General features: G+C 37.4%; 2 protein-coding genes across 4 annotated transcripts in view; one reads left to right on the top strand and one right to left on the bottom strand.

Annotated features, from left to right (window-relative positions):
- LOC144661480 (SCO-spondin-like) overlaps positions 1 to 15,233 on the bottom strand; it is a 64,008-nt gene that overhangs the window by 31,792 nt on the left and 16,983 nt on the right. For 2 of the 3 annotated variants that reach the window (XM_078522279.1, XM_078522269.1), the window contains one exon: positions 14,388 to 14,927. The exons of the other annotated variant lie outside the window; for it this stretch is intronic. In XM_078522279.1, the coding sequence (XP_078378405.1) occupies positions 14,656 to 14,927 (272 nt within the window). In that variant the 3' untranslated portion in view covers positions 14,388 to 14,655. Of the gene's footprint in view, positions 1 to 14,387; positions 14,928 to 15,233 lie in introns of those variants that run through there. 3 annotated transcript variants of the gene reach the window in all.
- Positions 1,849 to 10,052, top strand: LOC144661522 (uncharacterized). The gene is made up of 3 exons (XM_078522321.1): positions 1,849 to 1,884; positions 4,439 to 4,804; positions 6,112 to 10,052. Exons 1-3 carry the CDS (start codon positions 1,882 to 1,884, stop codon positions 6,934 to 6,936), a joined length of 1,194 nt encoding a protein of 397 aa, XP_078378447.1. The 5' UTR covers positions 1,849 to 1,881; the 3' UTR covers positions 6,937 to 10,052.

The following is a 15,233-nucleotide window of genomic DNA, read 5'->3' on the forward strand; positions in this document are numbered from 1 at the left end:
AACTCTAATCACTACTCAATATCACTGTTATTAAACTAAATTGAGGTAATACTTTTCTTTCCAGGATCATAAAACATGAGTACTCTTCATTGTTATTTCAAATTCTTGATTGTTTCTGATCAGTTACGTTAATCGCCACTTATTGCTCTCACTTTTAACTTTTATCGCTATTTTATTTTTTTTTTTTTTCGCGCAATTTTTACTCACGCTTTTATCGCCTTTTTATTGCTTTTCGGAAATCGTCGGTTTTTCTTCTCCTAAGCGCCACAATTCGCGCAAAAACCATTTCCGAGAGTTGATTATCATTAGTACCTTCATAAACGACAGGTTTGTGGACAAAAGAAAAATTTCCAATTTCGTTGCATTTGACCTTTAACTTTATTACGAGAAAATCACTCTCAGTTGGATACTTATTTGAAACACCTGCTGCAGACTTCACAGCAAGTGCGACAAATCTCCCTACTGCATTTTAAGAAAACACTTAATTTTCTTCATTGCAAAAAAGTCGTGAAGTTAAGTTAAAGGCTCGTGAGAAAAAAATTCCGCGAAATAAATACCAATGGAAAAACGGCAACTAAACCTGACGAGCTGTAAAACGCGCGGGCGATTCCCCACTTATGTTCCATCAAATTCGCCCGTACGTTTTCCGTGTTATTGAAAACAAATCGACCACATTTCAATGGTATACATAATAATTATTCCACTCGGGCTTGTTGGATATGAGATAGTAGATAGCCAACGAGGTGCGTAGCGCCGAGTTGGCTATGACAATCTCAAATCCAACAAGCGCAAGTGAGTCCATATTCCATTGCCTGTTCACCAATCAAAACTCAGGAATTGCAAACTACCATTGCTAGTCTTTAATAAACTAATATAAACTACTGAAATTACGCAATAATAAAATATCCAAAAACTAGCACTTGAGTTTTCAACATTTTAGACGTCATTTCTGTGGTCTGTAAGGGTGTAGACCATAGCAACATGTGGTCGATATGTTAAATAGAGTTAATTTTGACATTTTGGGGTTTATTTTTGACAGACAAGTGCTCCCTGCATTAATTGTTTTAGCCACTCTTATTAAATTTCTTGCCATGACTAAGAAAATTGTAAACACATCATATATTTTGCAAATAAGCCTAGGCTCTGGTTATTCGTTGTTGATCGCAGTGGTTCAGCCAATCGTAAAGCTAGAAATGCAATACCCGAGGTTAAACATTTAATAAGTTATATCTCTGTTCCAAGAGTAGGTATTGTGGCTTAAAAATATTTGATTTTGTAATCATCGTTTGTTGGTTAGTGAAGTTCACTTTATAGGGTGCAGTTTTATTATTTAACATCCGCAATCAACTAAATGTTGCGACTTTGTTTTCACCGTTGCTCCATTTTTCATAGTTAGTTAGTAGTCCCCTTACTAACTATGATTGTTTCCATTCCGTCTTGCTGAAAATAAGAACTTCCCAAAACGTTTTGCCATTAAACAACTTCAATTACGCAAAATAACCCACGCGGTGACCGGTCCCTTAGGATGCAGTTTTATTATTTAACATCCGCGATCAACTAAATGCTGCGACTTTTTATTCACCGTTTCTCCATTTTTCATAGTTAGTTAGTAGTCCCCTTACTAACTATGATCGTTTCCATTTCGTCTTGCTGAAAATAAGTACTTCCCAAAACGTTTTGCCATTAAACAACTTCAATTACGCAAAATAACCCACGCGGGTAACCTGCCAAAAACATCAATTTTAATTAACTTTATTCAGTGCCACAAATCAGTCTTAGTTGGATACTAATTTTAAAATTAGTATCCAACTAAAAGCACCTGCCGTAGAATTCACACTTAATGTGACAAATTTCACCACTGCAGATAAAGATAAGATAAAGATGGTGAGTATAGTTTATTTGGTATTAATTTTACGGGACTCAACTTTTGCGATTGCAAAAAAAAAAAAAAATTGGCGAAGTTAAAGACTCGCGAGAGCTGATAATTTCCGTGAAATTATTTAACCCTGCTAAGGCATTCTCTTAAAAATTTCAGCTACACCGTTTTACGTATAAATCTGCCATGTTCTCGCTCTCTTTCCTCAAAACATACAACCAGCAGAGAGAAAACATATTGTAAATGCTGACCTGTGTATTACAATGCAAGTTGTTCGTTGTCGCAAATGAACATACCAACCTGTTTTCAGTTCTGGTTCTGCTCAACATCGTTGTAAGATATAGTTTTATGACAGGTCAAGTCGACTATAAGGCTATGTGTTTGTTAACACCTATTAGTGGGAGGTCTTTGGAACATTTTCGCGAGATTTATTTTCTTTCAACACAATTTTCTGCCAAATCGGGACGTTTAAGTCTTGGAAAATTTGCCATTCCCTTTTTCGTAAAATGTCCCGCTAATATAGATACGAATAAGTTCCAGTCTCCTTTAATCGACCAGACAGCATTTGAAGGCGGCTTTACAGAAAATTTACTAATTGAAAACAAGTTCTTTAAAGAACCAGGCTAGTCAGCCTTCGCCATTTTCAATGCAATCAAAATTATGAATTTTGTATGGTGAAGCGAAATCTTTTTGGCAATGCTGTATTCTAGAATCGCTCCGAAGTTGATTTGGCCTGCGGCGTTATAAGCTATCACCAGAAACCTATCACCTCATAGAAATTTAGGGCGCATCATCTAAATGTTAGTTACGAATAGAAAGAGACTTCACAGTTACGTATCTTTATAGTAAGTATGAAATTGTGTCTTTTGTCATTAATTAATCGTACACATTATCCTTCGCTTTACACTGACACGATCGGATAAGGGAAAGAGAAAAGTTAAATTTCAAGCGAACCGGCGTATACAGTATATTTATTATATGGAGGAGAGTGTTTTACTGGGAACTAAACCACTCGTAGATTCCATACGCCACTCCATCCCGAGTGGCGTATTTTCCGTATGACACTCTTGCGAGTGACATATCGCTCATTGACGTCACGATTCGCGCTATTTCTATTTTGCTGAATGAAATTGGTTTCGTGTCGTTTGTTGTTAGCATCGACACGAAGGTTTAATTTGTTTAACTAAACAACGAAAAAGAATGAGTTTTCCAAAAAAGTTAAGAATGAGTACACGATAATGAAAACCTTGACAATTTCAAGGTTTTAAGAGGGAATTCTTCACAAGGGATTTCACCGCGCGTACCATTGCAAGTTGTCGTAGAGAAGAAAACAAAAGCAGTTGAACACTATCGATCGGCTATCAAGACTTTGCCGCATCGGTTTCAAGTCAAAGTCAGTAATGTTTATAGTTCTTACGTGTTATTTAGTTGACAAGTATTTTGTTTGATCGGAATTCAGTTTTTAGTGTTTCTATATCCTGGGCACGGGTGCTTTGTATTTTCTATGAAGACGAACGCTGATTTGTTAAACAGGCTCGATTTTTCGAAAACAATGAAATAAAAATCGGCAACGTCAACTACATCCGGTCTCCATATAATAAAAAGAACATTACACGTTGGCTCAAAGATATGAATTTTATGTTCTCGTGGCAAAAACGATATCCCACTCGTTCGCTACGCTCACTCGTGAGATATCGTTTCTGCCACTCGAACATAAAATTCATATCTTCTCGCCACCGTGTAATATCCTCTATATATAACAAAATTCTCGATTTTAAATGGTTCTGCGCCCGCCTATTTGTCCCGTAATTGGCGCGCGATCACGTAGGTGTCCTATTACAGGTATCCAATTTGAGCAACTTCAAATTGAATTAATGGGGTACCTTTTGTACAATCAATTGAATTTTTTCGCACAAAAACTTTCTAACCTAACCTCGAATTTTGTTATTGATACGATTAATTAGTAGTTGGACCTCGTGACATGCAATTCAGAGAGTAATCTTGCTTGTAATTTCAAATCGACCCCCTGCACGCTCTGCCCATTTTGACATTACTCGCCCGATTACTCCCTTAATTGTACGACACGAGGTCCAATGAAGTTATCCTCCGCTTGAAAAACCAACATTACTAAAATTAAGGGACACAAGAGCCACTATGAGAAAGATGTCACTGTACAAATTCCCATTTAATTAATTTTAATAAAAACTATGCAAGACCACGAAAAAAATAAAAGCAAATTGATCGTTGTTAGAGCAATTTTCAATTGAGTGTCGTAAAACCAAAACTAAAGTAATTACTCTGGCCAATCACAAAGGACACTGACAATCCAGTGAACCAATCAAAACTCGAAGCAAATACATGTAGCTGACACAAAGCGCGGGAAAACGTGCGCAAGCGAGTCACGATTGGTTTTGGTTTTAGTTCTCATTGGCTGAGAAAGTGGCGCGAAATTTTTAAGCCAATCACCAAGCGTAGCAATGCAAAACCAAAGCAAACGCAATTAACTTTCGACGCTCAAGTGAAAACCACTCAAATGAAAATTAAAATTAATCTACAAATTAGGAAATCACCAAGCCAAAGATGTTTTCATTGGTGTTGCTGATCATTCTCCTTAAAGTAACAAACATCGTGAGATGTGACACATGTCGAGGACATTGCCAACACTTCAAGTTTGTCATCGATCAAGATGTCGTCCATAACAACGTTCTTGAAGGTCACGTGATTAGAAGAATCACTGTAAAGAGCGCCGCCCAGTGTCACATGGAGTGTAGAGACGAGTGTCTCTGTGTCTCTATAAACTATTTACAGAATACAGTGGAAGGCAACTGCGAGCTGAATGATGTCAACAAAGAGATGATCAAGCCCGCTGCGTTAAAACACAAACCAGGATCTCTGTACTATGATTTGGTGAGGAGCTACACAGTTGAGGTAAGAAATAATATAAAGAAAACACAAAACGATCACTCGCATTTTTTTTTATTTTTCGAATAAACGTTTAAAAGAAACCTTGTTGGTTTGCAAATGGCGTTATCACCGCCGTGTTAGTGAAGAATAGCAAACCTCTTTTTGTCGGGCTTTTTAAACATGGCTGCCACGTATTATAGGGTGGCACAGAACCCTTGAAATCATTATGTACATGGAAATGGTATTTATTTAAAAAGTATACACGAACTGCGATGAGCAAAGCCGACAGCAAAGGAAATATTCATAAGAATTTAGTCGATTCATTGTCTAAGTAATTACAGAGGGTCTGAATGGGGTTTAGTGTTATTTGCCCATAATTTTTACTGTTTGTTGTTAAATTGGCCTTTTTTATGTTTACTGTTTCCGGAGAAAATACTGTTAAGTGTTTGGAGGGTTTTTCGTGAAAAATTTTAGCATTGTAAATTTTTTTCTACTCTTCAAAAATCAAATAAAATCACTCACGAACTTAGAGAAAATTTTCGAATTTCCCCTCCGAAATCCCCTGTAGTCTTCGGACATCTTCGGTAGTCTTTGGAAATATTCGGAAATATTTGCTAGTCTTCGGAAATATTCTGAAATGATCGGAAATAGCCGAAAACTTCGTCTTATACTAAACAAAATATTGGCCTTTTTTGATTCTTTTTTGTTTCTTTCTGGATAAAATTCACTGTTACAGTGAATTTTTTACTGTTAGTGTTTAATTGCCATAAAAATTTCAACTTACAGAGCCAAAAAATTAAGTGTTTAGTGTTATCGAGTACCCCCATTCAGACCCTCATTACACGTTATTCTTCTCACCTTTGCGTCCCGTGCGCTGGAACATAGCGAATTATCATAAATAGATTCAATTATCGCATGTTGTTGTAAACATTGACTAGGGAGGTCTTCGGAAGCCTCCAAACCTGCAATTTTGTGTCCGAGTTTTCTTCGCCGATATAGAAATTTAGGAGTTGATTTCCGAGAATCATTATCTTGGTCTATTGTATTGTGTTCTGACGGTAGCGAGCTAGTGTTGAAATTTCCTTTTTCAAAAAGGAGATAGCACGGTTCAAAGTTTAGATTTCACACTTGGACGGGGCCCTAGAACCAAATAACTTAAAGCAGTTTTTGAATACAAGAATTTCGTTTCTGCAAAACAGAAAAGAGGTTATGATTGATCACTAGATTGTTCGCGCCTAATGTGATTGGCCAGAGCGATTACTTTCGATTTGATTTTGCGACAGCCAACTGAACAATGTTCTAAGTTGAAAATCATAAGTTTTTGTTTTCAGGGAGGAAGACGTTACTTACCGGAAAAAGATATCTGTGTGAACAAGTGCTGCGAGCCAGATCCTTGCCTCCAGGGAGGGGTGTGTCGGGAGATTTGTGATCCTAAGACTGTGAGATTCAACTGCACCTGTCCTGACGATTACACTGGTCAGCGGTGCGAGAAGCTCAAATATCCTCGAAACTGTAAAGACATCTGGAAAAATGGCGTCTCGATATCAGGAAGATACAGCGTATATGACGCTCAGAATCAGCCATTTTTGGTGTACTGTGACCTGGAATCGGAGCCTGAGTTTTTCTGGGTTCTCATTCAGTCATTCTCACTAGGAAACAACGACCAGTTTAAAAGGAAACACTTTAGTATTGATTATCCTGTAGACGAAGACTCTGTGGAAGTCGACTGGGCGTCTCACCGTTTGTCTTTGTCTCACATGCAGCATCTCGCTGGACACTCGACTCACTTGAGAGCGACCTGCAACTTCTATTCTGAAGGTTTCAGTTACACAGACTACGCGCGCGCAAACTTGGCAAGCCAAAACCCGTTTGACTCGTTTTACCGGGTTTGTAAGAGGTACGAATATCTAAACATCCGGGGAATTCAGTGTCACGATTGCACTTCACATACAAACAATCGCGATAATGAATTTTGGTACATCAACAGCTATAGAAGCTTTGCTACTTTTGGTTGCGAGTTTGATGGAAGACCAGGTATGGGTAGCTCTGAAGTTAATTTTGGATTTTATGATGTTTTCAACCCAGACCATCGCTGTTCATCGGCGCTATCGTCAACAACCCAGCACTGGCTTGGAGTTAAGAGGGATGATGTGTAGATTAACTGCAAAAAAAAAAAAAAAAAAAAAAAAAAAAGCGTTACAATGAGGAAGAGGTAATCAGTCAGTGGCACAACTGATCAGTCAGAAAGGATGTGCCGAGATTCGATACCAAATATAATACAATTCCGGTCAGCAGTCAGCAAAGATGGCAGTCGGCCACTTTTTGCTCTCGGTGAAATTCGGAAGATTTCCACAATTTACAGTGCTATCTTCGATATCTTCGACTTAAACGTGCATGTTTTCAGATTTTCGTTTTTCTGTTATAGTGTTCTTAATGATTTCCTTACGTTTTGTGAACGAAATGCCAACAATCAAGGAATTTGAATCGCTTCTCGACAGCAAGTTTCAACCAATTCAAGCGAAGTTGGATGACCTTGTTAAGCAAATGAACGACAATTATACTGCTCTACATACAAAACTTGGCCTACTCGAAGCAAGAAATGCGAGTCTGGAGGCTGAAAACGCTACTCTGACCAAGATATTACAAACTTGTGAAACCAGTTTAAACAATTTGGAACAATATTCCCGCCTAAAATGCGTAGAGATTTCTGGTATACCTGAGGTGGTGAAAGAAGAAAATACGGACGACATTGCGATTAAGGGTGGCTCGTTAATCGGATTAGATATAACGAAAAATGATATATCAGTGAGTCATCGATTACAAAAACCATCTTACAGTGCTGCGGTAAGAGAAGGACCTCAAGCTTCCTCGAACGCTAGCTCAAGGGCCCCTAATATCATAGTGAGGTTTGTACGGAGGGAGATGAGGGATCACTTTTATAAAGGAAGAAAACTCTTACGAGATAAATCGAAAAGAGACTTAGATCTTGCTAGATATTCGGAAAATAAAATTTACATCTCGGAAAATCTTACTCAAGCCAATAAGGATCTATTTAAGGAAAGCCTGAAAGTTAAGAAGGGTTTAAAGTACAAGTTCATCTGGACTTTTTATGGTCGGAAGGATTTAGAAAGTCCTGTTGTTGCCATACTGAAGTTGTCTGACCTGGATATCCTGAAGCAAGATGGTGGAGTTCATTCATCCTCAGCTAACCCTATTAAGTCACCTATTTATGTTATACTTCTTTATTACATATTATGACTTTTACACATATAGAAAACGTACCACGTTTCGAACTGTTATCTAAACTTGACAAGATATCCAGTCTCGACCATCATGATGTGGAGAATAACCCATAACCCATATAAAAACTTAATATGTGCTATCCTATATAGGCACCCAGGTTGAAAACCTGAGGATTTTACCAAGTATTTTTATTCACCATTAGACAAAATTTTAAAAAAAGCTATGCTTATTTATGGATGACTTCAACATTAATCTCTAAAACTTTGAAGACTGCCAGATAACTGAGGAATTTATAAATACAATAGTTTCCTATGATTTCTTACCACATATTCTTCAACCTACAAGAATCACTGATCACACAGCAACTTTAATAGATAATATTATATTTAATTCTAATGAATTCTTTTCTATTAGTGGTAACTTGGTTTGTGATCTAACAGATCATTTACCACTTTTTTTTATTCCTTAATACTTCATCTTGGACATCAAACATTGGGGCCAGATACACACGTGATTGCTCTACTTTTGTTCAGGAAGACCTCTTACTTGATGTTCAGGCTATTGAATGGGAAAATATGTTTATGGAGAAGGATGTCAATCAGATATTTGATTCTTTCTACTAAGTAATTAATACTACAATAATACAGTCCAAACCTTGGATTTCACAAGGTATTTGAAAAGCCATTAAAACAAAAAATAAGTTATTTAATCGTTATATAAGAAATAAATCTCAAGCTAATCACTCTAGATATAAACTTTACAGGAACAAACTAAAGTATATTCTAAATATTAGTAAGAAACTCTATTATAATGAATACTTCTCATACCTTGTCAACAACGTAAAAGCCACATGGAGGGGTATTAAGCAATTAATTAGCCTTAAGAGGTAAGCTTTCTTTTCTAAGTAGATTAATAGTTGGTGATGATACCCTAATTAATGCCAAAAGTATTGCAAATGAGTTTAACAAGTATTTTTCTTCAATTGGTCCAACGTTAGCCAATGCTATACAACCAGGAAATAGGTATTTTGTTGAATACTTGACAACTTCACAATGCAACAGCTTCTTTGTATCACCAGTAACAACTATGGAAGTTGAAGATGTCATTTCTAGTTTCAAGCAAAGCACTGGGGCCTTACAGCATTCCAGTGAAAATGCTTAAATTACTTGAAATAGCTTTGAGTTATCCACTTTCTTATTTATTTAACTGTTCTTTTTCGTTAGGCTTAGTTCCAGGTAAATTAAAAGTTGGTAGAATTATCCCTCTATACAAGAGTGGTAGTCAGACTCTTGTATCAAATTACAGGCATATCAATTTGTTATCAGTTTTTCATAAAATAATGGAAAAATTAATGTATAAGAGATTAATTGATTTTCTTGATCGAAATAATATATTAACTGCGAATCATTTTCTACCTTTTCTGATTTTGATGCCCATACTAGTCCTTTGTTTTCTCAACTCAAACTTTTAAAACTTCAAGATCATGTCAAACTTCAAACTCTTTACTTCATGCCCCAATTCTTTAATGACAAATTACTAAAGGTTTTTTTTTATTAAAACTTCAGATAAGCATAATGTTGTCACTCGCTTTGCATCTAGGTCAACTATTTATGTTCCAAAAATTCGAACTATGGCAAATTCAAAATAAGATACAATGGACCTAAATTATGGAATAAAATTGATGAGAGATTTAAGATTCTAACTCCTCATTCATTTAAAAAGAATCTTCCTTTCATTTCATTAATTTCTATTAAGTTTTTCTACTAATTGTTATATTCTGGTATTTCTGCCATTTTTTCTTTTTTGTACTATTATCTTTTTCTTTGTCCTTCTATGTTTAAAATTATTTGTTCTGTAATCTACCGCTTTAATTAAGTGTGTAAAATGTAAAATATAAAATGCCTCTTTTCTGACCCTATATTTACTTTAAATTAATAAATGGTGGTCACCCAACTAGTTTAGTTTTTAGTTGTTTTGGGTGACCAGCAATTGTATGTATTTTTAACTTATTTATTGTTTAAAATGTCACTTGTAATTTACAGTTCAAATAAACCTTGTTGTTGTTGTCAAGACTGCGATACGGAGAAAATATCGAAAAGTAGCGATACTAGTACGACATGTTGGTGCTTTCGGTACTCTTTTGATACTGCACTTGACCTGAGTCTGCACTAGGAGAGAGTAACTTTTTTAGTCAATGACGTCATAGTATCAGTATTCATATCGACATCGCAGAAAAATGTCGGTATAGTATCGGTATCGGCCCATCCTGATGACATTCAGTACAAAAGGCAGCCAGTGGCACAAGAAATCAGTAACAATCTTAAATCCGAAATTAACATGAAAACGTTTGTAAATAAGACGCGTCTAAAAACGATTACCTTATTTTTCAAATTTGGCCTGATAGAGCCGGCATTTATTTGATTCCAGCAGTTTATTCAAGCCCTAAGTTTCGAAGAAATGATTTTTATTCATTATTTTTGACAGCCATATATGTAGACATTATTTCCAAAACATATTAAACCTTGAATAAATGTTTAAGGGGTTTATTTTCAAATATAGCTTGGAGACCCGGCGTTTAATCGAGAAAATACGGTATGTCTTTTAGAATTGGAAACTGCGAATTTCTCTGGAACTTTTTCTACTACCTCGAAGTATCTTGATCATCACGACACACCCAATTTCAGGTGACCAGGAAATTGATCATAAGCTTAGAAAGTTACTTTCGTGATGAAGAAATGTAAACTTCCGTTTTCCCTTGTGACAAAAACTAAGAAAAAAGCGATGGAAAATGTGTTCCTTTAACCACAATTTTGGATGCAACATTTTTGTTTTTGTAGTTTTGCAGAAAGCATCTTTACGTTTCAAGGAAAACAGTTGTTCTCTCGACTGATTGCGTAAAACACCAGCTGCACTTTCTTCCCGCCCAGAAAAGCCTTGAAACTGAAACGATAACGATACACAATTGGGCCAACACCATTTATTTGACACATAATTACAAAACAGGTTCAAATTTCAACGTACGATTCTGAATTATTCGTAACATCTCAGTTGGGACCTCTGTTACTTAATTTTTTTAGCAACTGCATCGATGCTTCACGAATTTCTTTATTTCTCCAGCAATAAATTATTGGATTATACAGTGAGCTTAGAATTTGAAAAAATACAAGTAAAGGCCGTGAAATTTTTGATAATCTCTTGATCAAAAATCTAGGAAAGAGTTCAGGCACTAGGCCAATCACAAACGCAGGAAAATAACACATAAAAATACCGCCTATAATAATACTGGTTGTTTTCCAAGCTTTCTTTTCCTTCAAAAACTTTTGCAGTGGCCTCTTGGGAAACTTGCTCAGAAAAAAATAAAAAAATAAAAGGTGGGGGAAATCACTTAATTTAAATATCTCGACGAAACAGTCGAACGTGACCGGGGCCCGCGAAGCCGGGGGGGAGGGGGGGGAGCGGGAGGGAAGAACGGAGATGTGCCAGAACGGGAGGCGCGACACCGACACCCCGTTCCGGGTCACGCTTTAAAGAGGCGGCTCTTTAAATAAAAGGTGGGGGAAATCTACTTAATTTAAATATTCTTTCGACGTAAAACAATGTTATAATTAGCCAGCAACACCCAACTGCTACAATTAAACGGGATTTGGTCACGATTTCCGCATATCGCAAGGAATATTTCGACGCTTAAAAGCGCTAAGTGTAAACGCGACAGGAGACACAAGGCAAGTATTGCCAACTGCATTATGCTATCTAACTTGCAAGAAAACGATGACAATCCACGAACCATGACGATAATCTCTAGGGTGATGAACGCGGGTTGTGCAACTATTCCAACCAGTAGATCTGTTACTGCTGAACAGGCCAGTAGAATGCTATGCATGGTCTGAAGCCTTCCGGTTTGGTCTTGGTCGCCACTATAATGAGCGCGTTCAGAACGACAATAAAAGGAGATATTAGCAAGTTTATGATGGTGGCCAGCAGTGCAAAGAAGTTGTCTGAAACGACGAAATCATCGTGAGTTATTGAAAGCTTGTAGGAGCAGCCTTTCATGTTTGAGGAACTCAAAGATTTGTTGGTGGCATTCATATCGGCACTTTCTTCAGAATCAAACGACGTGATTTTCGATAAACTGATATCTAGCAGAAATGCAACGACTGTCCTATCTTGCTTGCTTGCTTGTTTGCTTGAGGCTTGCTTGGTGCTTCCTTTCTTGCTTGGCAGGACTTGTCAGTAGTTCTGTCACCTTGCATTCTGACAAGCTCTTTTATGCTTGTACGGTAAGAACTACACACCTGATCTCGCTTTGAATTTTGCGCAACATTCCTTGAAAAGCCCGACGTTGAGACAGGAGCAGTGTTTGTAAGTAGTAAACGCAAAGATCAAAGCAGCGCTTCTCCCGCTTTGGCGGCTAAAGAGAATGCAATTGGTAGTCGTGATTCTTAAAACCATGATTCTGACGCATCTTGTACATCTGAAAGTATTCATCACGTCTTGTGACCTTCTTTCAGACTTTAGAGTTTAAAATGATCCCATTTGTCACCATTGCTAGCAGTATTCAGAGTATGGAATATCGTGAAAATTTTACGCAATTGGATTTTTTTTCGAAAAGAGAACTTTTAAGTGCCTGTCCCACTAAAAGCAGTCCACTCGAGCTTGCGACTAAAAGGACTTTTTTAATTTTCTGCTGTTAATATTGAAGGGTTTATTTCACATGAAGAAAATGAATTAATTATTTTCATCTCTCTATTTTTGCTTTGCCACAAACCAAACTTCAATATTTGCCGTCTTGGGGTTGCCACAGTGATGGAAGAGAAGTCTTGGTAGTAAGTAGGGTAACTAACGGAATTTGCATGAATATTTCATGATATTTGCCATGTGTAATCCTAATTATAATTTACAGGTTGGAATAATATTATTTGTCAAACGATAATTTCCCTTAACATTAATCTTCTATCGAGCAGATTTTATGCAAATTGGGCAGATCTTCTGAAATCGACCAGTAATTGCCATTTTAATGGCACTCAAGAGTGGCCGCACCGCTAAAAGCAGTCCACTTGAAAAAGTTATCTCTACTTTCTGTCGGCAAACGATCCTATACGAATGTACAAAATAAATTTAGCATGTTAAAGTTGTTTATTTTTGACGTTTTTTCGACTGTTTTCCGATAGAGGCGCGATAGAGGCGCGATACGTCGAAAAGAAAATGGCCGCGTGCGGAAATTTCATTTTAAACACTGGTGGCCGGTAGTATCTGGCACAATAAGCTTGTTTGTATAACTATCGCTCCTGCTCTTGTTAAAGATTAAAAGGTTCATTTGCATAGCTCTTGAACGAGACGAAGGCACTTTGTTGTCCCGTTACACAGTTGCGGCCGCTACCTTTAGTACTCATGTATCAAACCAGCGCAAGGGTACAAATTATCCCCAAGACGGCCAAGATTGTCAGAGAACAGCAAAAGTAAAGAACTAGAAATTGATAAATTTATTCCTCGCACATTTGTCTGAAACCCTTTTCACCGAAAGAAAATAATAGAAATAACATTTTTATACTATTGGAGTCGAGTGGACCGCTTCGGACGAGGCAGGCACTTTGATGAAAGATTTTGTCAATTTGCATAACATTTGCGCGAAAGAAAAATATCGTTTAGCAAATACTATTATTCCAGCCTCTAAATTTGTTTGAAGATCCGTGATACATGAAAACGCCGTAAAATATTTGATGCAAAATTCCGTTATCTGGTTTAAGCGACCTCGAGACGATGCGATGTTCTGCTGTGTTCTGCTGTGATGTTCTGATTGTAATCGGAAGGTCACGGATTCAAATACTCCTTCATGCTACTTGATGGATTTGTGTTCGTGGTCCCGAATTCAATTCCACTCAGTCGTCATTCTTCTGTTAGTTGTTTTTTAACATGTTTCTGACCTATTTGCAATATTTGTCTGTTTATATACAGTGTCCTTAATTAGTACAACAGTGCAAAACATTTTGTACACTTAAATAGCGATTCATTCGTTCACTCGTTCGTCCGTTCGTTCGTTCGTCGTTGTTCGTTCGGTCGGTCGGTCGGTCGGTCGGTCGGTCGGTCGGTCGGTCGTTCGTTCGTTGTTCGTTCGTTCGTTCGTTCGTTCGGTGGTCGGTCGGTCGGTCGTTCGTTCGTTCGGTCGGTCGGTCGGTCGGTCGTTCGGTCGGTCGGTCGGTGGGTCGGTCGGTCGGTCGGTCGGTCGGTCGGTCGGTCGGTCGATCGATCGGTCGTTCGGTCGGTCGTTCGCTCGTTCGTTCATCTGTTTATTTAATGTACTATATATTTTACTCACTTGCCTAAAGAAAAGAATAAAAGATTTAAGAAAAAAATTGCAGACAACAAATACCCGTGCTTCGATATGTTTATTTACTCTATTTTACAATAAATTAGGCAAATAACAAGGTAAAAAACAACAACAACAACAACAAGAAAAAAAAAAACTAAAACAAAAACAGTCAATTGAAAAGACGATCGTGTTGGCCTGTTTTTTAAAATGCGGCGATAAAACACCTTTTCATTTGACTAAAACGCTTTTTTTTTCTTTTTGACCGCACTTTTCTCTTTTTTCTTTTTTTTTTACATTTTTTTATGACAAGTCAATTAAACAGCAGTTACAAAGAAACCTCGTATACATAGTAATGGTTTTCTAAACCGACACCAAAATTACACCTGGTCACCTTCGCTCCAGAGGGCGAATCTTGCGCTCCGTAACAATTTCCATAGTTTTCCAATGCAAAGTATCTATGTCGCTTCTTTACTGCTAAATCAGCGCATTTCTTAACTATCTTCTGCATTTGTGTCGAGAAGTGAGCGAACCAGTCGATTTCGTCAGTGAAATCTCCTAGGAGAACTGAAGGAAAGTGCTGATAGCAACCAATTCCAGCTAAGAAAGAAAAAAAGCAGATAGAAATAAAAATCATCAGATTTAAGTTCAAAGCAGGAATATCGTTAACCCAGGGTTAGCGCTAACTTCTAATCCTATTTCAGTTTCAAAAGCTATTCGATAATGACAAACTGAATGAGAATGAAGATCAATTAACGTACGGACGATAAGTTTTAAAAACGACTAATGGGTTTTAAAACAAAAAGAAGTCACCGCTCCCTCCCTCCTCTTCTCCCTCCCTCCTTCCTTCATTCCCTCCCTCCCTCCCTCCCTCCCTCCCTCCCTCCCTCCCCCCTACCTCCCTCC

This window comes from Oculina patagonica, chromosome 1 (genome assembly GCF_052425735.1).
Source record: "Oculina patagonica isolate OP01 chromosome 1, crgOcupat, whole genome shotgun sequence".
Lineage (NCBI taxonomy): Eukaryota > Metazoa > Cnidaria > Anthozoa > Scleractinia > Oculinidae > Oculina > Oculina patagonica.

What these genes read in the sequence shown, in the direction of transcription:
- LOC144661522 (XM_078522321.1), top strand. An exon ending in TGAGGAGCTACACAGTTGAG is followed by an intron (nt 4,805 to 6,111) that starts GTAAGAAATAAT and finishes TTTTGTTTTCAG; the next exon opens with GGAGGAAGACGTTACTTACC.